This window comes from Euphorbia lathyris, chromosome 8 (assembly GCF_963576675.1).
Source record: "Euphorbia lathyris chromosome 8, ddEupLath1.1, whole genome shotgun sequence".
NCBI lineage: Eukaryota > Viridiplantae > Streptophyta > Magnoliopsida > Malpighiales > Euphorbiaceae > Euphorbia > Euphorbia lathyris.
The window spans coordinates 17,099,709-17,124,754 of NC_088917.1; the positions used below are offsets into that span (position 1 = coordinate 17,099,709).

At 34.4% G+C, this 25,046-nt stretch overlaps 1 protein-coding gene across 1 annotated transcript; it reads right to left on the reverse strand.

Moving 5' to 3' along the window:
- Window positions 1–13,324: 13,324 nt before the first annotated feature.
- On the reverse strand, window positions 13,325–23,490 carry LOC136203869 (probable polygalacturonase At3g15720). Its single transcript, XM_065995090.1, has 9 exons — window positions 23,350–23,490; window positions 16,922–17,029; window positions 16,499–16,636; window positions 15,551–15,715; window positions 14,751–14,958; window positions 14,599–14,680; window positions 14,393–14,501; window positions 13,644–13,760; window positions 13,325–13,564 (listed from the first exon to the last, which is right to left on the reverse strand). The coding sequence occupies exons 1-9, from the start codon at window positions 23,488–23,490 to the stop codon at window positions 13,325–13,327; spliced, it is 1,308 nt and encodes a 435-aa protein (XP_065851162.1).
- Between the last annotated feature and the right edge of the window lie 1,556 nt (window positions 23,491–25,046).

The window sequence follows — 25,046 nt, forward strand, 5'->3', positions numbered from 1 at the left end:
ATTCCTATACTGACTTTGGCATAAGAGCTTCCCCCCGTCGAACCCAACGACGCCCCCTACAGGGAAGGGATCCGGTCAGAAGTTCATCGCCAGTTATCAGTAATGGAGGTGTCAATTTCTCATGCTACATATAAGGGTATTGTTTAAGACGATATAAGGATTTTCTTAATTTACAAACAGTAAAAAGACGAGCCGGATCAATAAAAGTAGGTCAATTGCAACAAACATTTGGAGCATCCCAATTGATCTTGGGTCAATTGTGATGCACGTTTAAAATGCCTTTGGAGCAACTGCGACGAGTGCACTAGCGACCTGCAAAACATGTCGATAACGTCACTAAAAGCGCGTCACTAATGCCTTTTTTTCCACTAGTGGTAGTATCTTTCCAATGCTAACAATTTTTTTTTGCTTTCAATTTTTAGATGGCTTAGCGATGTTACTGCTAAGAATTTACATCCTAACTAGGATTATCTGTTATAAAAAAATTAATGAGGTCTATAAAAAAAAGTTAAATACGTACAATTTTTTTTTAAGTAATCAGGAGAATTATATATTTTTTTTCAAAGCATTATCTACAATATGATAATATTATACAATTAAAAAGATGTTTTTCACTATAGGAAACATAATTTTCTTTATTATTTATAAAAGCACAAAATATTTTTTTTTGCTGAAAATTACTTTGTATTAAAAATAAAAAAAATTAAAATTACAACAAGAGAAAACCAGCTTTTGATCGAGTTTTCCATCCTTTACTATTGGAAGAATAACTTCTAGAGAGCTATTGATAGTGACCATAATTATTCCAAGTCATGTGCACTCCGAAGCGATGTGAAGTCATTTCTGAGGACTTTAGATTCCTCATGGACTTGTGTCACAATTACATCCGGGCATTTCTGGATCTTCAATCCGCACCAAAGCATTGTTCTCTCATACTTATATCCGCCAAAATAAAAAGTTAGAAACAAATAACATAGTTATACAATTAATTATTGTGTAAAAATGGATAAATGACTAAACTGAATAAACTTAAAAAGTTTATTTAGGACCTAATTGAAAAAGAGAGGAGAATTTTAAATTAAGGACCAAAATGAATAAAATATAAAGTTTCAAAATAGGGACTAGAATGGATAAAATGAAAAGTTCCAAATTATGGACTAAAATAAATAAAACAAAAAGTATTAAATTAATTATTAAAGGGAACAAAAATAAAGCTTATTAAATCAGAGATTAAAGTGAATAAAAATGCTATTATTGAATTTTTTGCAGCTATTTACACAAGGAATGATCATGAGAACAACAAGAATAAGGAAGATATATTCTGTACTCACTCGAAAAAGTCTGGCCATCTTATAAAATCAAATTACTAAAAAGAAGCTTTGCAGTTTAGTGATAGTTTTAAAGAATGTTCTCTGTGCAACATCCTTTAAGTACAACCTTCGTTCAATAGGACAGTTTTTATCCCATATGTACATATGGACATATGGATATGTTCTAACTATTGTAGATGGCTACTGAATGTTACATAAATTTATACTGTTAGTTCGAAATCAACAGGGGTCGCAGGCAGAACGGAAGAGACTGGTTGATTTGATCAAGTGAAAAATATAAGAAGTCATAATGGCACAAAATTCACCAACAGTGCTTGTCAAACTGTGTTGTCTTCTTTTGTCATAAAAAATCAAACATTATGTGCGTACACACCTTAATAAAATGGAATTATTCTCACAAGATCATAAATATTTTTTTTTTTGACGTCGAAGACAAGTTTACTTGGTGGGGAAGACAAGACGTTATTCTTTACCAAAATATACCTCGTTATTAGGGGCATAAACAGAGGGGTCTTGGTCGGGTCCCTCCGACCGTCGGAACCACCTTGATCCGGATAGTTTCGGCCCCTTATATAAAAAAAAAAACAAAATATCAGGGGGGTTTAATTAGCCCCTAAAATGGACCATTAGGTGTTAAGCTTGTCAAAAATTAAAAATTTAATATTTTGGACCTATTAGATAATCCATAAGTCCAAATTTCTAATTTTTTAGGCTTGTTAGGACTATCTAACTCCAAATTTCTAATTTCTTTTTGACTTGTTATGACTCCCTAAATCAACATTTCTAATTTCTTTATGACTTGTTAGGCCTCTTTAAATCCAAATTAATAAATTTTTTTGGCCTTATAAGCCCTTTGAAATCAAAATTTTTAATTTTTTTGTACCTGTTCAGCCCTTCTTAAACCCAAATTTTTTTACATGTTAGGACTATTAAACAAAATCTAGCTTAATTTCGAGAAATTATACATTAATACTTAAAATTGATTCTTGACCATTCAAATTATAACATAAATATATACGAAAAAAATTGAGCAAATCCCATTTAACAAATTTTTTTTTTCGAACACGCTTGTAAAATAGGCCACCCAACCGAGTATTCCTGTATTCGCCACTACTCCTTATCATGAACTAAACAATAAAACAGTTAAAAAGCCCCGCAATGGCCTATTTAGCTCATATGTTTCTGTTTATTATTTGTTGTTGCTAATAGGTGATGTTAACTGAGTTTTTTCAATATAGATATTAGAAGTTGATTGTTAATCTTAACCAACCACTTTAGATTTACTCTTTGGAGTAAAAAAAACACAAAAATAAGCTCAAAAAAAGAAAGAAAAAAAAAACTCAATAATCACTAAATAAATAAAAAAGAACAATATAGTCTTAGATATATTTTGAAAGACAAAGTACAACAGGTATAGTGGAGCTAGAAGTTCCATTAACATGGTTACAAAAAGCTTGAATCTGCTTTCCCGGGTTGGATGAGCTTATGTTAATATGATCCATTATTATATTTTTTTTCTTTTTCAAAAATTTGCGCACAATGGGCTTACATTAAAGAGAAAGAAAAATCTCCACCCCATTCGGATGTGATTCGAACCCATGACCTCCCTAGTCATAGGTAAGCTCCCAACCACTAGGCTAAGAGCTTCACCACATGATCCATTATTATATTACTATAACATATTTTATCACAATCTAATGTTATTGCTTGCTTGCTATGTTCCTTTAACTCCACTTTATATTATTCCATTCACTTCTACGGCTGCTACTCCCTGCATTAAATAAAAAAAATATTTATTTTTATGTTAATAAATTAGTTCAACTTTAACATAGTTTTAATAAATTAGTTCAACTTTAACATAGTTTTAATAAATAAGTAAAATAATTAAATAGATGAATTACTAGTTCCTATACTGTAATCGAAAATATGAACGTCTGATGAAAAAGAGAGATCAATTCCATCAGTATTGAGACTATTTTGAGGAGCAAAGATATTAATATTATAAATTGAGACATTATTGCATTTGCAGCCAGCTCATTTCACACGTCGCCTGTGGCTAAGGATGGATACTTGACTTCCGTAGAAGAGCAGGAGACAGTTTTCTACTTCCTTAAGGACTGTTTTCTACTTCTAGTAGAGATAGGGCTGGATTCCATAATAACAAACCATGAGATGCCAAACAATTCAACTAAAATCCGTTTAACTGCAGACCATTGTGTCGCAGTCGGAGCATGCATGAATTGTGAGACCTTGTTTACCGCACAGGAATAATGTGGTTTCCCTAGATTGGGTATAACAAAGGTGGCCATAAGGAACTTGATAATTAGTAAATTATTTACATAAATCAAGCAATAGATATGCTCATCCACTTTGATGAAAAAATATAAAGAGCTACCCGTTTTGAAACCCAGGCAGATGAAATCTGTAATCGAGATGTCAATTTCTCATGCTACATATGAGGGGATTGTTTAAGACTATACAAGGATTTACGCAATTTATAAACAGCTTGAGGCCGAACTGGATCAATAAAACTAGCAGGTTGAACCACGTAAACATCCTGATGCAAATCGACATGTAAAAATGGATTGCACACATCTAGTTGAATACAAACCACTTAAGTGCAATAACTAGAGCAAATACAAGATATTTCTGCCAAATTTGTATTTTTTTTCTCTAGGTGTCTTCTTTATATGATATTTATGCCTGTAGTTAGCAACATATTTTGGGCCTTTTGACCCATGCATTTCCTGAATTGATTATATAATTTCCATAAGTAACAGATTATATGTTACTATAATTTATCACAATTCTTTACTATAATCGATCATAAGCAGGGGTGTAGACAGGGTCCTGGGGCTCCGGCCGCTGGAACCACTTTAGCCCCCAAAATGGCCCATTAAGTGTTTGATTTGTCCAAAATTCAAGATTTCAATATTTTGGGTCTATTAGGTACTTCTTATATCCAAATTTCTATTTTTTTGGCATGTTAGACCTCTCTAAATCCAAATTTTATTTTTTTTGGACCTCTTAGGCCCCCTCCTTAAATCCAAATTATTAATTTTTTTTACCTGTTCGGGCCTCCTTAAATCCAAATTTTGTTACATGTTAGGACTCTTAAACGAAATCTAGCTTAATCTTGAGAAATTGTACATTAATATTTGAAAATTGGTTCTTGACTATTCAAATTATAACACGCATATATACAAAAAACAAAGTGAGCAAGTTCGATTTAGCAAATTTTTTATTTTCTTTTTGCAAACACACATGTGAAATCGGATCCAATCGATCCAAATTTAATGTTCTTTTTTGTGCAAAATATTAATTTTAATATAATAAAATTACTCGGTTTACAGACGGAATATTATGTCCCAAATATATACATTCCGTCGGTAAGACAATGATTGGAAATATTTCCGAAGTACAGTTGGCTACATTTTATGGCCTAATTACTAAATATTTAGTCTGTATGTTACCGACGTTTACTTGCTACTAGTACATCGTAAAAATAGTCTTTAACCAATACTAACTAGAGTGTTGCTGACTGAATAAATTCCACCGTTAACTTATCAAATTCAGTCTACATTTTGGGACCGAATTGCAAACTGAATTTGCGGTCCCTAACATCTATGATTTCTTGTAGTGTAATCAAAACCGTCTAATTTTATTTTTTTTTATAATAAACAAATGGGGTTATCAAGATTGGAACCCTCGGCCAGTTGTTTTAATAGCCTCTAATAGTATGTTAAGGAACCCATTAAGGCAACACTGAATGGTTAAAAAGCTCAAGAATAGTTTTTATTTATTATTATTGGTGAGCAAACTGAATTCTTAAAGACTTTATTAGGTATTATCAAACTAAACTCCCTTTTAAGAATGAAATAAGGAGAGAAAATTGTATCCATTGATGAATGAAGGAATAAAAAAGTTGGTTATAGCTGCAATTTTTTCAGGATCATTTGACTTGTTACATTTTTTTCAATCCAAATCCTAATTTTATAATTGGAATTCTGATAATTCAGATTTATTATATTTTATTACATATTATACTACTAGTTGGAATATTCACGTATCAATGAATTAAATAGGTTAAAAAAATTCATTGTTGAGATATTTGATAGATTTTAGGTACTAATATTAATAAATCTCCCAGGTTTGCTACATGCTTTCCTGTTTAAAGCAATATTAAAATGTTAGTTTTTATCATGTTTTCAATTTAGCTGTTAAAGGACCTGAAAATGAAATTTTTTAAGAATTTGATGATATTCTAAGCATTTTTAATTCTTCAACTTTTTAGTTTTGAGTTCATTTAGATGTTGTTGGGTGAGTAGCCACAAAGTTAATGATTTTGAAGAATAAAAAATGTGTTTCTATAGTAAATATAATACTAAAGAACTTTAACAGCCAAATTGTCAATGTCAACCCAAAAGACCTCAATTTTGCAAATGTTGACAAGCACATTTCTTGTTTTGACAACAAAAAAGTCATAATCCTTTGTCTAAAAATCAGTGTAATAGCAAGAGTTTTTCTTTAATTAATCCTAGAATGAAAATTATAGTGGAAAAACAGGAGTTACTATGTGGTTTATTATTTTATTTTCATTTTAAAGCAATTATATGGCTTACGATAAGATTATTTAAAAGGTAAAATGTATTCCTCAAGTATAGAATAATGTTATATTCTTCTTTTTAACCTCCAATTTTACCTTCATCCTTTTTGTCATTTTATCAACTAGTGACTGAAATTACAACAAAGTTTAAGTTGGTCGGTAATTTTAAAACGGACTTGCCCATAAATTACTCATAAAATTATGGATAAATTTGAGTTGGGACAAAACAATGAGAGTACACTTATAAAATAAGCGTGAAGCTGAATTTTAGTTTCATTCAACTTATTTGTACATAGGCATAGGCAAGGTTCACACATAAATCTAGCTATAGCTGTACAAAAAGTAATTGATAAATTGCTTCATTGATTTTGTTGGCTAATGTGGCTGAAACTTGTATTACCCCTCTTAATCTTTGTTTCATGTGTAGATGATTAATAGATCAAGCTTGGATTTGAAATTACTAAAAGCTGGAAGATACTGTGCTTTTGTAAATAAGTCAGCTAGCTAATGGCATGGTCTTTACTTGGAGCAAATGGATTATTGAGCTTGTAGTTTCTCTCAAACTAAATGACAGTTTATGTCGAATATATGATACGAATCGGTTTCGGGACGTGTTAGTTTTAATCTTAAACTAATAAAGAGGTTCTTCTCAAGCTAAATTTGAAGGAGTTAATCCCGGGTTTGACCGACTAAACCGTAGGAATAATGAAATCCCCCATAGTTGGAGGTTAAGAACCTTAACAAAAGGTTCAAAGAAGAAGATAAATTTTAATTTCATAAAAGTTAATGATTCTTACAATTAAGAGGCATTATAAGCACTCTTTACAAAAGGTAAAAGATATAAATGTCCTAGCTAGTATTAATTTTGAATGAGTGAATCACTTAATTTGACATATTCTCATTAAGATAAACATTGTGCTAACTATTACATTTATATTGTTACTAGGTGTATTGATCAAGTAATCTTGGAGGCTAAGCTAAAAGGTACAAGACAAGTGGGTGAATCATCACCATTGATCAAATCTGGATATGATGAATGGTGATGATCACACTAAGAAATGATCAAGTATATGGTGACTACCCTAAGGCATATGGACAGCTTCTAGAATGCCCCAAGATTGATAAAAGATCGGAATGCCCTTCCTTCCAGTGGAATGACCGAATTACCCCTGGTCAAATGAAGAGTCACCAATCCTTTTGATATATTTGAGTCAGACAAAATCCAACTCTCTAATTCGTATTCTTGAGACTATGAAAAGTCTCTTCTTCTCCTTCCATGGAGTTCTTCTTCAGAAACAAAACATTGTTCTTCTCCTTCTTATTATTTCAACACCCTTCCTCAAACTAAGCTTGGTATAAATTCCTCAAGCCTAGTTTGCTTACCAGAAACCTCAGCTGCGGCGAATGCTGCGCCTTCGTCAACAAATCAGCCAATTGCAACGCCGAAGAGATCGGCATCAACCTGATGAGTCCTGTTTGAACGCGTTCTCGAATCACATGACAATCTACGTCTATATGTTTCGTTCATGGAAGATAGGGTTTTGTGCTATGTGCATCGCCGATGTATTATCGCAGAAGAGAAGGGTGGCCGTGGACGGCGGCGCACCGAGATCCCGCAAGAGGTTGGTAAGCCAGTGGAGCTCACAGGAAGTCGATGCCATAGCTCTATATTCGGCCTCTGAGGACGATTTGGAGACGGTGTTTTGCTTCTTGGATCTCCAGGAGACTAGCGCCGATTCGAGGAAAACGGCGTATCCGGTGACCGATTTGCGGGTCTCCGGGCAAGTAGCCTAGTCAGAATCCGTAAATATTTGGAGCTTCAAATCGTTGCATGCAGGGAAAAACAACCCCAAACCGATGGTTCCCTTCAGGTTACACAGAACTCTTTCTGCTCTATTTTGATTTTCTGTGGTTGGTTGCATGAGATGTTGGGATAGTTGGTTTACAATATATGTTATATTTGGTCTCGTGTGGGTGAGATAGAGCAGTTTGCCTATTAACTGTCTATATGATGTGGTTTCTGGAAGTGGTTTGTCATTTTGGCTTGGTTTGTGGTTTGGTAAAGCCGGGGACGAGGCTGGTTTACAGTCGATGAATCCCTGGTCTTGTAACAACTCTTATGTGTACTTTCTTTATGACATATGGAGTCCCTGACCGCTGCGAGAGAACTCAAAGCCCAGAAAGTAGTGTATGACCCCAAGATCCTTGATGCTGAACACATCATTTAGGTGCTGTTTGGCTTGGTTGATGGTTTGCATGTCGTTTCCTGCGAGAACCACATCATCAACATATACTAGCAACATGGTTACCTATCCCGCATATTCCTTTGTGAACAAGGACGGATCGGCCACTGACTGAAAGAAGCCTATTTGTTTGATGGTGCCGATCAACTTGGCGTTCCACTGCCTGCCTGCTTGCCTGAGCCCGTAGAGGGCCTTATTGAGTTTGCATACTTGTTGTGGGCTCTCCGGAATTACCCCTAGTGGCATTGTCATATAGACATCTTCATTCAGCTCCCCATGTAAGTATGCGTTATCAATGTCGAGTTAATGTATATGCCACTCTTTTGCAACTGCTACTGTTAATAGAGCTCTTATGGTGGTAAATTTTGCTGCAGGTGCGAATGTTGCAGTGAAATCCACTCCCTCCTGCTGAGTGTAGCCCTTTGCCACTAGTCTGGCCTTGAACCTGGCAATGCTCCCATCGGATTTGTGCTTGATCTTGTAGACCCATCGGCAGCCTATGGGCCTTTTACCCTTTGGTAAGTTAACTAGGCTCCATGTCTGATTAGCTTCTAACGCACCTAGTTCCTTGTTCATTGCCTCTACCCATCCTTTCTCTAACTTTGCTTCTTGATATGTTGCAGGCTCCCGATGACAGGTGAGATTGATGGAAAAAATTCTCTTGGCCGGAGAGAGTCTATCATAAGACAGATGTTTACTCAAGGCATGTGGGGAATTGGTCAAGCACGGCAGTGTGGAGCCTTGGACCAGTGCCAAGTGATAATCTCTGAGATAGGTTGGGAGTTTCCTTGTTCTTTGTGGCCTTGTGTTGGTTTGTTGGTGTTTATGTGCTAATGTCTCTGGCTGTTCGACATTTTCTTCAATTTCTTGTATTGCATCAACATGTTGTGTTATTTCTGGTGTGTTTTGTTCCTCATCTGTACTGTATGATTCATCCTCGTCTTCATTCATGCATGCTTTATGAAGTGACTCTAGCTCTGCTTCACTGCAACATGATGTGTCATTCTTCTTGTGTTCTTCTGAAAAAGGAAAGAAGTTCTCAAAGAACTTCACATGCCTGGAAAAGAAAACAATGTTAGTGCTTAGGTTCAAAAGTTTGAATCCCTTTGTGCCATGTCTGTATCCCAACAATATGCACTTTATTGCTCTTTCTGTGAATTCGCCTTTGTGTCTGTCTGAAGCTGAGGCGTATGCAATACACCCAAAGACCTTAAGGTCGTCTACATATGCCCCTTTCCCATACAGTCGCACGTAAGGCGTCTGGCCCCGAATTGGTGTGGATGGTAATCTGTTTATGAGATAAACTGCATGACTAACTACTTCTGGCCAAAAAATATGAGGCAGTGAGCTTTGAAATATGAGTGCCCTGGTGGTATTCATGATGTCCTGATGTTTGCGTTCTACTCTGCCGTTTTGTTGTGGTGTCTTCGGACATGATGTGTGATGTATGATTCCATTTTTGGCGTAAAAATCCTTCATGATGAACTCAGGGCCGTTGTCCGTTCGGATCATTTTCACATTCTTGCCAAACTGTCTGTTTACATATGTGCATAATTGTTGTAGTGCTGTGCTTGATTCCCCCTTTGTTTGCATTAATGTGACCCATGTATACCTGTTGTGATCATCTAATATCGTTAGGAAATATCGTTTACTAGAATGTGACTCTTGTGTTGGACCCCATATATCCACATGGATTAGATCAAAACATTCATCTGCTATGCTATGACTCAGTGAGAAAGGGATTTTCTTTTGCTTGGCTCTTTGACAAATGTCACATGGCATTTCTTTAATGGAATCAAAATCATTACATGATAGATTGAGGCCTTTCAACCTCTTATGAGAGGGATGACCAAAACGTAAATGCCACAAACTAGCTTTAACAGAAAAAACAGAAATGCGATTTGGTAGTGGGTATTCCAGGTAATAGAGGCCTACATGCTCTCTAGCCAAGCCAATCTTCTTCCAACTTGTTATGTCCTGTATCACACACATTGATCCCGTTATCACAACACAGAGTCCATTAGTACTCAATAGCTTACTAGTCGATATAAGATTGTAATCAAACGCATGTATACACAGAACATTATGCAAAACAATTTTTGGACTTAAAGTCACAGTGCCAATATATTCTGCTTTGACCCTTTCTCCGTTTGGCAAGTTTACCCAACATTTTTCGATTTGATTATATGAGCTGTACATTTGTTTATTACAAATGATATGATCTGTAGCCCTTGTGTCAATTATCCAACATGATGATACAAAATTAGGGTTAAAACTGTTACCAGAACTGTCTCCCTTGACAAAGGTGTTGACACTGTTGCCCGAGGCCAGGGTCTTTCCTTGATTCATGGGCACTAGGGCAACAAGTGATTGGTACTAGTCTTTGGTTAGAGTGAACGGTTCTGGGTTGGTTTGCCTATTGTCTTCTTCTCTTGAGTTTTCTTCGTTGCCTTGATTCACTACTGAGTTTGCCCTGGGTTGATTTGTTCTGAAAGGATTCTTGCTTCTGTTACCATAGTTTGGCGGATATCCATGCTTTTTGAAACATATTTCTTCTGTGTGTCCAGTGTTACCACAATAAGTGCATAAGGATGAACTTTTGCCATTATTTCTGCGGTTGTTTTTGGTGTTGTTCTGTTTACCCTGTGTGCCATTGGTGTTAGTGAACCCTGCAAACATGCTGCTTTCACCTCCTTCATTTCCTTTCGCAGGCACAAGACCAAGCTGTCTCTCGTGTTGAATGGCCAGTGCATAGGTTTTGTTCAACGAGGGGATTGGTTCGATCAATAGGATCTGCGAACAAATAGTAAAGTAAGACTCATTCAACCCTTGAAGAAAAGTAATAACCTAGTCAGCATCTTGTTGATCCCTCAGGATCCTGAAGGCATTGCAGCTGCACGCTTGTCGGCAAATACATTTTGGCATTGGTCTCAGGTTGGTTAGCTCATCTTGCAAAACCTTCAAGTTGGTATAATACTCAGTAACGCTACCGTTTCCTTGTTTCATACTGTGTATTTCCCTCCGCAGCTCGAGTATTCGCAGTGAGTCCGTCTGCGCAAATCGTTCTTTCAGGTCTGTCCAGATCTGATCTGCCTTGTCGAGCCACATTACACTTCTTGCAATGGTAGGTGAAACTACATGATTCAGCCAGGATATGACCATGTTGTTGCACCTTTCCCATTGACTAAACATGTTGTCTTCGGTTGCAGGTGCGGTGATGGTGCCGTCAACAAATGCAAATTTGTTCTTGGACATTAGAGCTACCTTGACAGCTCTAGACCATTGATGATAGTTCGGCCCGGTGAGGACCTGCTAAACCAGGGACAACGCCGGGGTCTCATTCTGAGGAAGGTGGTAAGGGCTGCTGGACGTGATCATTGGTCCGGCCATAATGGGTAAGTAAAAGGATAGCCTTTTATCTTAGGTTTGCTCTGACAGCATATTAATTTTGAATGAGTGAATCACTTAATTTGACATATTCTCATTAAGATAAACAATGTGCTAACTATTACATTTATATTGTTACTAGGTGTATTGATCAAGTAATCTTGAAGGCTAAGCTAAAAGGTACAAGACAAGTGGGTGAATCATCACCATTGATCAAATCTGGATATGATGAATGGTGATCATCACACTAAGAAATGATCAAGTGTATGGTGACTACCCTAAGGCATATGGACAGCTTCTAGAATGCCCCAAGGTTCATAAAAGACCGGAATGCCCTTCCTTCCAGTGGAATGACCGAATTACCCCTGGTCAAATGAAGAGTCACCAAGCCTTTTGATATATTTGAGTCAGAAAAAATCCAACTCTTTAATTCGTATTCTTGAGACTATGAAAAGTCTCTTCTTCTCCTTCCATGGAGTTCTTCTTCAGAAACAAAACATTGTTCTTCTCCTTCTTATTATTTCAACGGCTAGGGTTACAAATATTTAAGAGTGATAAGTGGTAAGATACGAATGACATGCCAAAATGGCACTTAGGTAATTAAAACTATAAGACAATCAATAAAGTAAAAATGGCATAATGGTAAATAAGAGGTGTAAGAGATTGGGGCAGCCATGGTTCCCTTTGTCCCTTAATCTTGTTTGTCTTCTTCTTGGGCTGAAAAAGCTAATTCTTCGTTGCTGAAGATCAACATTCCATCGTTGAAAGAAAGTTCGCCGTCACTGAAGTAAGGTGACATGGGGTGTCACTTTTGACACCGCGTGTTAAATGTTCAAATTATAGGCAGACAGTTTGGGGAGCACGACACCGCGTGTCACCCTCTGACACAGCAAGCACTCCATGTGTTTGCTTGGGGCTTTACCGCAATGGGATATTCTTTTCGGCCCGTGTTGGAAATGCTCTGCATCAATATATATGTTTAGCTCTATGTAAATTGATAAGCAGGGTGAAGAACTGAAGAAACTGGTAGGTGTTGTAAGTTACACAAAATGCTTGAATCATTTGTGTCGGCCAAAGGCTTTTACCTGAATTATTTACTTGATCTTCAGTACATACATGGGGCAATCCTTACGCATGATTGATCATTAGTTACAAAATATGCTACTTTGATATAATACTGGAAACCCAAGAGTTCCTTTTATTTTGTGACTGTATAAAAAATGTGGTACATTGTATAGGTAAATACATCTTGTTACAATTTTAGTCTAAGATACATCAAAGGACATGTTGATTTTGGAATCTGGTAAAAACTAATGAAAGTTTTTTAACTAATTAGTTTTTCGGACAGTGATGGAGCATGTTCAAAAGATGTCATGAAAAATATTTCTAGTTACCATTTTAGTCTTGGTAGTAGGGTATTTTTATGGATCTCACAAAAGCAAGAAATTGTGGCACAATCAATTGCAGAAGTTGAAAATATTCCATGCATGTTCATCATTCAACCTAGTGATATGGATAAGAAGAATTTTAGCAGATATGAAGCACCAACGCCGAAAAACGAAGCATAACAAAATCTAATTTCATTTTGTTCGAGAAAATGAAAATGAAGTTGAAGTTAAATAATTGTATTAAACAAATTGTAGAGATTATATAACTTTGGTATTATGTTGGAAAACCAAGACTTCCTTTTATTTTATGATTGTAACAAAAATGTGGTACTTTGTATACTTGTATAGAGTAAAATTAAAAAGAAACACCTAGCTAATTAGTGAAGTTAGACAAGGAACAATAGGTTGAACGGAATTAGAAGAACCATGAACATTTTGGCAATAAGCATGAGTCTGAGAATTAGATGATGAAGATGTTATGTTAATGTCTTGCATGATGATATTGCTACATCCTATAATCTCACTGCATTCCAATTTAATTGCTTCATTATCTATTGTACTTCCATGGAAATCTTTGTATGTAACATCACTCACTACCACTGCTGTTGTCTGCAAAAAAAATTAAAATTTACATTAATTAATCACATTTTGAGTTCATTAATTACACAAAAAAGTGTAAGAAAATTACCCCATTTTGGCAATTATGTCCCCCATCGCAATAGTATTGATCAATAAGTATAGGGTTTTGGGTATCTATTAATGTGATATGCTCGAAACTGATTGTTTTTGCAAACCCTAATCCACCCTGAAAAAATATACAAAAGTATAAGAAAATTAATAAGACATGATATTTAAATAAATACTAACTTAATTATAAATGTTTTATATAGTTAATTAATAGGCAATTCCAGAGAATTAAGAGAAAAACTTCCTTCTTCTCTTCAATTTTCCAGGCTTTTTACCGATTTCATCAATTGATCATTTTTGTTGTTCTCTTTCAAAGTTTTTTATTTGAGGAGGGAGAAGGAAGATTGTCATCCTTCTCCTCCTTGTATTGTTATGTTTTTTTATTTTTCTTCTTTGCTTCTTTTCTTTGTTCACTAAGATTGTTTTATTTGGATTGCATATATTTTACAGGATCTCTTAATTTGCTTCAATTGCATTTGTTGTTTATTATTTTTTTATTTGTAACATTTTTCTGTTTTAGCAAGAGCAGAAATGGTAGATCACTACGTCTACCTGGTTGTAAAAGAAGAGATCCAGATCGGAAGATTCAGAGAAGTTTAAATGCTGAAGATTGGATTACAAGTGTTTATCTGCAAATTTGGAGTTTCAAAAAGTATATGTTTTTTTATCTATGAAATGATGTACGTATTTTATTAAAAAAAAATTAAAAAAAATTTATTTATAATCCTTAATTAATTAATATATAGATACCTGCCATGTCTTGATTCTTGCTCCATTTTGAGTTCCATTGAAAGTACAATATTGAACTTGAACATCTTCTACAGTATCATTTCTTCCATCTTTTCCTAAACTTCCCACACTACAACATAATATACATTAAGGACTTAATTGGGGATTTTAGAAAGTTAAACATCACATTCACTTTCGAAATAATAGGGTTAAATTTCCATATGAACCTGATACCATGGCCCGGACCGCAATTCACATTGGTGATTGTAATATGGTATGATTGGCCATTGATTGCAACACAATCATCACCTATTCAATTTATAACTAATTAATTGAGAAATTATATCATGTAAAGATAAATTTTACAAAATATAATCACCTGTTCCGATGTTGGAGTCAGTAATATTAACATATGTTGACTGAGAGATGTCAATTCCGTCGGTATTTGGACTCTCTTTGGGTGCTTGTATTTGAAGATTGGAGATGGAAACACTATTACAATCACTAATTGAGATATGATTCTTTGGGCTGTTAATATGGGTGAGGCCACTTAGTAGAAGATTGTTACATTTGCTGAAATGCATAGCCTGTAATTAATTAAATATACTAAGGGTCAAATTTATCAATAATCATATATATCAACTAAGATTAAAAAAAAAAAAAAAGGGCGGCCCGATAAGGGTGTATTGGGGGCAAGCCTTCCCTTGCCAAATTAATTGGCAAGAGGCCGCTCCTAAGACTCGAACCCGTGACCTCAGGTCACACGGCAACAACGTTTTACCGTTGCGCCAAGGCTCGCCCTCTATATATCAACTAAGATTAATTATATGAATTATTGTACGGAATGGTCTAATATGGAACCAATTGTGGAAATTCTAGCTCAATTTTTTATTTTTTTTTATATTCCTTGAGAATTTTCACCGATATGTATTTTGAAAGGGATAAAATTAATGTTCTCGGCTAACTTTTTCTTTATATAAAAGAAATAGCGACAGTCTCACCGTAGGTGCTCCGTCGCAATTAGCACTACTCCCCTGAAATATGAAAAAGGAAATCAATAACAGATATCAGAACTCAAGTAACAAAAGTAAAGGAAAAATAGAATTTAGGAGGCAAAAAGGAGAATATGATAATTGAATTAGAAGAAAAAATAAATATATAAAAGATTAGGAAATTTACAAATTTGTGGAGTTTCTGATTGGTCCACCAAACAGAACCTTGGCCGTCAATGGTTCCAGATCCGACGACGGAGAGATTAGCAACATCTGAGAAAGACAACCAGCCATTCGATGGACATTCTTTCCAATCATCTCTACTTGCGGGTGCAACTATTTTCCCCAATACCTGTCCACACCGAATACAACTAATTAACTACCATAAATTAATTGCTCAATATACATGTATTATGAAAAAGAAAAATTATATAAAGAAAACATCAAGATGCATATAATTTTGATAATTTATTATAGAAACAACATGAGAATATGATGGGAACTCTATATGGTTGTGCATTTTAAGGAGTTGTTTGAGAAACAGATGAGAACGAGTGATCTGAGATATCAAAGCCCCTTTTTAGTTGGGGAACAGTACAAGAGGACGCTACACTACAAGAAACAGATTTTTTGTAGGGAAAATTTTCCTCATTAAAGATCATTGTTTCGCCACTAAAGGATTTTGTGGCACGAACATAATTCCCCACAGGTTCTCTTTTTTTTTTTCTTTTTGGTAGGAAAGGAAAAGAAAAAAACAAACAAAACAAAAAACCGCTCAACCCGGGATCAGTGTTTCGCCACTAAAGGATTTTGTGGCACGAACATAATTCCCCACAGGTTCTCAATTTGCCACAAATGTGCAAATTTTGTGGCAAAACACTTTTCGTCACCAATACATATAATTTCTAGTATAATACAGCTATAAGTAAATTTCATACGTGGTATTTCACACTTTGGTGTACAACCTTCATTTTCTCACACTAAAATATACAACTCACATTATGTTATACAATAGGAAAAATGACTAGTCAACTGGCCTCCTTGGTATTTTTTATCCTATCCATTTAAAAAAGTGGGGTACTTCTTTTGCAATTACTAAAAGTGGGCCACGATACGGTGAGATATTTTCAATGACCTGAACAATAATTGTGGTGGAGGCACAAGGGCCGGAAAATTTGACCGGCTGCAATAGAAATGTTTTTCCCAGTGGTATCTCAAGGCTCGGGGTACCCTCCTTAACTTCGCACAAAGCCTTCCATGCTTGTTGAAATGCCTACAAACATGCAAGAAAAACATGAATTTAATTGGCAAAAAGAAAAACGTTATAATTGACATTATCAGTGGGGAAGTCAAGACTCAATTTTTTAATTTTTGGAGCGTTAAAAGTGATTGAAAACTGACTTAAAATTTCTACTGTAGAGATTGCAAAATTTCTACTATTCAAATGGTGCTGCATCAACATTTAAGCTTGACATTGCAGCATCAGAGTGGTCCCGAACTAGTTCGGTCCGGAACCACTATTAAAAGTGTGATAACAAACACTTGATCTTATACTTACATTGGAATCATCAGTTTGGCCATCTCCAATAGCTCCAAAATCAACCACATTAAGACCTTCAACCACTAATAAAATAGTGCAAAAGAACAATATCCTGATAAATACTTCCTGCACCATTAGCAAATTTCATAATTAATGATTATAAATTTGATATTTTCAATAATTAACTTCAATTATTCTCACCATTTTAAAGGGTCAGAAAATTAAGAAAGAACAAAAACTATATATTATACTATGATATTATCTTAATCTTTGCTTTGATCAATACTATCAATAGATTATATATACACACATGTGATCATAGAGGAAATTGCATTTCAAGGAAAGAAATCACATATATTTTTATAATCTGGCAAGTGAAATCAAACTGGATTATGGACAACTGAGGTTAAAATTAATTAATTCTTTTAAGTCAAATCTGGTAACCAAATATGATTTACTGGTTAGTATGATTTTGTGAAATTAATTCATTTCTGTTAATTACTAGTCAATATGATTTTAAGTTAGGAAAATTACACAGAATTTCATCTTTTAAAAACTGTTTACAACTATGTCAAATCATAATTTTTGATTACGTCAAACTACTAAAATTAGTACTTCTAATATATTTTAAGGGTTAGAATTTATAAATTAGAAGTCTAGAATATATTTTCTAGGGTTTATGATTTATGAATTGGATGCTAGAATTTTTAAATTATGGTGTAAAATCATAATATATAGAGAATAATGACATATTAAGAATTAAGTTTGGTGATATGATTTAGTTATAATTTTGTATTTAATTATGATATTCATGTATTTTGACCCTTTAAGTTACAATATTAAAACTCTCATTAACAATTGGGGAAATTTGTTGGTGTTGGGCTTGGCCCATGTGTTTCTATTTTTTTTTTTTAAATTACATATTTTGGTATGATAAATTAATTTTGTTTTGGTTTAACGGATTTTCTTTTACTAAAACCGAACTGCTAACTGAAACTTAAAAATATCAAAATTTTTTGATCAAAACCGAACTGAAAATATAAATAAACGAGTTAAATTTTATTTCAATTCAATTGACGGATTCAACATACGTTATTAGGGATCTAATTGGTGATTTTAGAAAGTAAAGGATGTAGGTGACTTTAAAGTATAGATTGAGGACATAATTGATTATTTTAAAAAGTTTAAGGAACTAATTGACCTTTAAAGTGGTTAGAGATCCAATTAAATTTTAAGCCTATAGTTTGGGCAGTGGGTAAATACCTATTTAGGCACTTACTAGATGGGTTATATAAATTGATAAATTTTTTTTTTTTTTTTGTGGATTGGGCCTATGAGCTTTTTGGCCTGTTTAGGATGATCACATTAACAAATTGAAAAAAAAAATATAGGGAGATTTACACACAAATTCACTTTTAACAAACTATCTACAATTATTGTAAATTTTAATTTTAAATCATGTCAAACTAATAAAATTATTATTTTAATCTATTTTAAGAATTAGAGTTTATAAATTAGGGATCTTAGATATATTGTGCACGGTTTAGAATTTATGAATTGGAGTTATGATTTTTAAATTAGAGTGTAAAAACATACTTTATTGTTATATATAAGAAATACTGGCCTATTCAGAATTAAGTTTGATAATTTGAGTTAGTTGTAATTTTATAATTAATTATGATATTCATGTAGAAAACCAACAATATATAAATATAGTTGATGTTGGGATTATAAAATAGAATTTCTAAATTTCTTTCTATTGTTCTTGATTCAAAATATGTAATTTTCCAGTGTCCATTTATGGAAAATTGATATAAATTAAAGACGAACGTGATGATTTTGATTGTAAATCAATAAAATTTCTTCACTAGTTAAACTAGTAGGAGTTAATGCCAAGATATAAGTATGATAATTTTACTCTCAAACAGAAATAGTGTTTGATTGATAAAAAGTTGAGTATCCCTACAAACTAATGAGGTTTAAATATTTTCCTTAAACAAAAATTATGGGCCTGCTAGGATTACAATACAAGAGAGATGTTTATATGCTATCTGGCCAAGAAGAGATGTTCGTCGAGCAGTAAGTGCTTCTAAACCTCGTCTTTTTCTCTATACTTCTTTTTAACTTTGGTGAAAAGAAAAAATTATGAGCAATATTTATATAAAAAGTAAAGAAAATAACGCATGTGCTCATAGAGGAAATTGCATTTCAAGGAAAGAAATCACATATATTTTTAAAATTTGGCAAGTGAAATCTAACTGGATTATGGACAACTGAGGTTAAAATTAATTAATTTTTTTAAGTCAAATCTGGCAACCAAATATGATTTACTAGTTAATATGATTTTGTGAAATTAATTCATTTCTGTTAATTACTAGTCAATATGATTTTAAGTTACAATTTGGAAACTCTGATTAATAATTGGGGAAATTTGTTGGTGTTGGGCTTGGCCCATGAGGTTCTGAATTTAAAAAAAAAAATTACATATTTTGGTATAATATATTAATTTTGTTTGGGTTTAACAAATTTTTTTTACTCAAACCAAACTCCTAACTGAACTTAAAATGTCAAAAAATATTGATAAAAACCGAACAGAATTAAAACCGACCAAATTAAATTTTATTTCAATCCAATTGACGGATTCAACATACGTTATTAGGAATCTAATTGCCGATTTTAGAAAGTGAAGGACGTAAGTGACTTTAAAAGTATAGATGGAGGACCTAATTGATTATTTTAGAAGTTTTAAGGAACTAATTGACTTTTAAGGTATAAGGTATGGATCCAATTAGACTTTAAGATTATAGTTTATGGACAGTGGGTAAATATATTTTTACCCTTTTTAGGCAGTTACTAGACGAGGTTATATAAATCGATACATTTTTTGTGTGGATTGGGCCTATGGGCTTTTTGGGCCTGTTTAAGATGATCACATTAACAAATCAAAAACCAAAGGCCTAATGCATTCCCAGCCCCCTAAAGTTGTCCGTTTTGTTCATTTAACCCCCTCACCTTACGGGACAACCCTTTAACCCCCTAAACTCCATAAAAATGGTATTTCTCACCCTCTTAACTTGTCCATTTATCCCCCCAACTCATAGAATGTTCTATTTACCCCCTTAACTCCATAAAAGTGGTATTTTTCACCCCTTACAATCCGTTATCGAAGCCTAAATTGATAACTTTTTTTAAACGTTAAACCTATATTTATGTTTTCCATAAAAGTGGAACCTAAATTGATACTTCCCCAAAAATCATAGGCCCATTTCGGTACATTATCCCTACATATAATGTATTTAACTTGTTTATATTAATGTTCTTGTTATTTGTATTTTTTATTCGTTCTTTCTCCATTGAACTTTTTTTACTACTATAAAGGGATAAGAAATACCATTTTTATGAAATTAAGAGGGTAAATAGGATCAGAAGTGGTGAGAAATACCACTTTTATGAAGTTAAGGGGGTAAATAGGATATTCGATGAGTTGAGAAGGGGTAAAATGACAAATTTGGACAAGTTAAGGGGGTGAGAAATACCATTTTTATGGAGTTTAGGGGGTTAAAGGGTTGTCCCGTAAGGTGAGGGGGTTAAATGAACAAAACGGACAACTTTAGGGGGCTAGGTATGCATTAGGCCAAAACCAAAATATAAGGAGATTTACATACATATTCACTTTTAAGAAACTATCTACAATTATTTCAAGTAATAATTTTGAATTATGTCAAACTAATAAAATTATTATTTTAATCTATTTTAAGAATTAAAGTTTATAAATTGGGGGTCTAGGATATATTATCCAGGGTTTAGAATTTATGAATTAGAGTTTAGAATTTTTAAATTATGGTGTAAAAGCGTACTTTATCAGAATTAAGTTTAATAATCCGATTTTGTTGTAATTTTATAGTTAATTATGATATTCATGTAGGAAACCCAAATATATATATATATATATATATATATATATATATATATATAATTAATTTTGGGATTATAAAATAGAATTTCTAAATTTCTTTCTATTGTTCTTCATTCAAAATATGTTGTTTTCCTATAAATTTAGTGTCCATTTATGGGGAATTGATACAGATTAAAAACGAATGTGATGATTTTGATTGTAAATTAACAAAGAGTTTCTTCACTAGCTAAACTAGTAAGAGTTAATCTCAAAATATAGGTATGATAAGCTTACTTTCAAAGAGAAATATTGTTTGATTAATAAAAAAGTTGAGCATCCCTAGAAACTAGTGAGATTTAAATACTTTCCCTAAACAAAGATTATGGACGTGAATGCCCCTACTAGGGTTACAATAAAAGAGAGATCAAAAGGGTAAGATGGGTAAGTGGCATAATAGTAAATATGACTGAATGGTGGAGACAATAATTAGGACGATGTCTGATGGTGTATGGCTTGTCTCCTTCGTAAGGACGTAATGCTAAAACTCCTTGGAGAGAAAGTAACCCTAGTGGATACTGTTGAAACACCTTTCCACAAGATTTTGATTTGACAAAATTAATTAAGTAAAAGTAAATATTCTACAACACACTAAGTTTAAATGCTTTGGCTTATTGTTACTAATGTGTTTGTTCAATGTTGAGTTTATAATTTATCATAAGACATAAAGATCATAAGGCTCAAGCCATATATGGAAGTCAAGACCCAAGTCAAACAAACCCAAGATCACTCAGCCCGCGTGTCTTCAAAACGTTGCCGTTGAAGTAATGAGACGCATGCTGAGTAAAGAAGGATCGAGAAGATCCACGTAGACAACTTCGGTATGAAGCTGCTGAGCTGTCTCGACAAAACGTACAAGACAGCTGATGACCATAAGACAGCTTCCAGACAAAGTATTTCCTCCTTAAGTAAAAACCAGAAGACACAGCAAGCTGTCTGGTTGACATTACCCAAAATGGAGGAACATACTGTCACACTGACCGAAGAACAGAAGACGCTGGAATCTGATTGGCTAAAGAGAACTGTTGGCAGACTCAGTGAAAACGACTTGTAGCCGTTTCCCTCCAACGGTTATTTCGAAATTCGAAATAACCAGAAGCTCTTATAGCTCTCTATAAATAGAGCATTCAGAATCCACATTCTTCAGAGAACTTTTGAGCAAAAAGTCGTCACGCTGACCAAACGTATACAAAAGTTCTCCATCAGAAGCAAAGCAAAATTCTTACACTACAAAGTCTATTCATTTGTGTAAAAGTCTAGAGTGATTGTTTTTCAATCATCTAAGGTGTTCTAGCAATTGTTGTTTAGGACAAAATCATTATCATTTCTAGAAGTAGAAAGGAGAGGCTGAGTACTCGGTTTTAAGTACTCAGCGGAGAGATTAGGATTGAGTAGAAGTATAGAGGAAGGTACTCTTGTCATACTCAATTGCTGATATTGTAAAAGGTTTGAGGCTCTACCTTTAAAGAGCTCAGTAGAGGATTTGAAATCTCGGAAGTGTTCCGGGGATAGGACGTAGGCTTAGAAGAAGCCGAACCTGGATAAATCTGCTGAGTGAAGTATTTCTAAACCTTAACTCCTTATTTACATTGTTTGCTTAAAACAAACTAAAACTGACCAAGTAAAAGAGGTCAAGCTGAGTTGTGCGCTACCAACGAGAAGGTTCAGGAATAGACTCAAAGTGCTATTTCCTAACCTAAGCAACGAAGCTGTCCTAGTCACTAGTTGACTAAGCCAGTGTCTTGCTGAGTGCTAAGTGCCGCTGTTAGATAAACTTTTCTTAAAGAAAAGAAATCTGCCTAAATTATTTTAAAAAGGTAAAATAGTTCCTAACCCCCCCTTGGAACTATATTTGCAACCTTACAAGGGACCAACAGATACGGCTACCATTGATTAGCCTACCATCAATTAACCTAGGTAAGCTTTCGCCAAAGGTTCATTTTCCCATTACGTACTTTGATTCGACCCATGATTCTTCGAGCACTAACGAGAGCATCTGTGAGGTCTGGGTTGTATAAAGGACCTAGATAGGATGTCTTTATTATTCCCTCTTTCTTTTAAAGCGTTGGATCCCTATTCGCCAATAGAAATTTCGGACCTATCTGGATTCCACGGACTGAGATCACGTATATTGAAGGTTAGTGACATCTTGGCTAACCAATTTGGTAAGGCCACATGATAAGCATTGGCATTGATCCTCTTACTCACTTTATATGGACCGTACCTTCTTGATCGAAGTTTGATGCTCAGGGCACTGACGAGTCTTTCTTTGCTTAGGGAAACCATCACTTCATCTCCTACTTCGAACTGAAGGTCAATTCGGTGTTCATCCACTTTAGCCTTCAAGTTATGGTTTCATTTCTCAAGAGTCTCGTTTACCTCTTGATACATCTGCATATCCTCATTCGCCAACTGTTGGGTGATCACATTCCGTTTATTCCTCTTTTATAAAGTTTGCCACATCCAGAGTGTAATTAGGGTACTTCGTATATACCACTTCAAATGGTGGCTTCTTAGTTCTCGAATGTATCGACCCATTATAAGCAAACTCTGCCTGAGCTAGAACCAAGTCCCACATCCTAGGCTTGTCCTTACACTTGGTTCTGAGTAAGTTCCCTAGGGTCCGGTTAACCATTTCTTTCTGACCATCAGTTTGCGGATGTGCGGTTGTACTGAACTTTAAGGTCGTATCGAAGAGCCCATAATGTCCATGAAAAGTGGCTCAAAAACTTTGTATCTCGGTTTGAAACGATACTCTTTGGTACCCTGTGTAATCTTACTATCTTGAAGAACATTTTGGTGGTGGATGGGGCATCGTTCGTCTTTTGGCAAGCGATAAAATAGGCATCTTGGAAAACCTATCAACCACAACAAAAATGGAATCCATGCCCCTCTAGGTTATGAGTAATCCGACGATGAAATCCATGGATAAGTCTTCTCATACATTCTGTGGCACATGTAATGGTAAATGTAGGTCGATGTTGGTCGTGTGTTCCTTGGCGGTTTGATAAATGTAACATCACTCCATTAAATAGGCGACACCCCTTCTCTGTTTTTTTTCTCTTCTAAATTACAGGAGCATTTTTTTCTTTCTAAAAACAACACATATATGAGGGGACTATTTAAAGCGATATAAAGATTTTTGTAATTTACAAGCGCCTTGAGGCCGAGCCGGATCAATAAAACCAGGAGGTTGAACCATATAAACATCCTCATGTAAATCGACATGTAAAACTGCAATCATGTTGAAATACAAACCAGTTAAGTGCAACAGTCAGAGCAAATACAAGACGTAAAGTAGTGGGTTTGACCACTGGATTGAATGTATTGTTGAATGAGTTTGACCATATAAATTTAGTTTTCTCTTTCTTAATACGTAGCAATTTCTACTTCCTCTTTAAAATTTCTTTTTATTTGACAACAAAACTGAGCAAAATTCTGGAGTGTATGTTGAACGAGTTGGAATTAAGCAATACGAACTCGTATCTTATTTGAGTGAGCTGTTTTATCCTGAAAGCTACCAGATGATACGACTTCTTACACTATTAGAAGGTAGTTCCACAAACATCTGAAAGAGAGCCAGCCCGTCACTGGCTCATCCCAAATTTGTATTTTTTTTGTTTGTGGAACAACAAGTGCATTTCCACTACAAAAAAAATGGCTTTTGATAATCTGAGAAATAGTTATTCAAAGTCCAAATACCTTGAGTAAAAAACTTATTTTTTTTAAACAAAAAAATAATGCATTAATGAGCCAGATCATGGCAAAATTATAACAATGAAACAGAAACAGAACTCGATAATAAATTAAAAACAGAAGGGCAAGTGGATAAACGAGAAGACTATGCTAACACATGTGACATCCCATTCGCTTGCCGCCGTATCCATTTGACTGAGTAATAGTCATTTGATATTAGAATCGATCGTATTTGAATAATTCTATCCCCAAATTCAGAATCATCAATAGAAGTAGAATTTATTGCATCAATTACTTGTTTAGCATCAGATTCGAAAACCACATTTCTTATTCCATCAACTTGTAGACATTGCATAGCTTATAATAGAGCTTCGGCCTCACATTCTCGTGTTGTCGGACAACATAACAGACCCGCAAATCTCCCTATTACAAACTGCCCATGTGCATCTCGTACTACTGTTCCCATCCATGCACGACCATCAGTGTTAAAACATG

What these genes read in the sequence shown, in the direction of transcription:
- LOC136203869 (XM_065995090.1), bottom strand. Translation starts at nt 23,490, where the DNA reads ATGGTTAACCGGACCCTAGGGAACTTACTCAGAACCAAGTGTAAGGAC. An exon ending in CCACCACAATTATTGTTCAG is followed by an intron (nt 15,716 to 16,498) that starts GTCATTGAAAAT and finishes CGGTGTGGACAG; the next exon opens with GTATTGGGGAAAATAGTTGC. An exon ending in GACATAATTGCCAAAATGGG is followed by an intron (nt 13,565 to 13,643) that starts GTAATTTTCTTA and finishes TTTTTTTTGCAG; the next exon opens with ACAACAGCAGTGGTAGTGAG.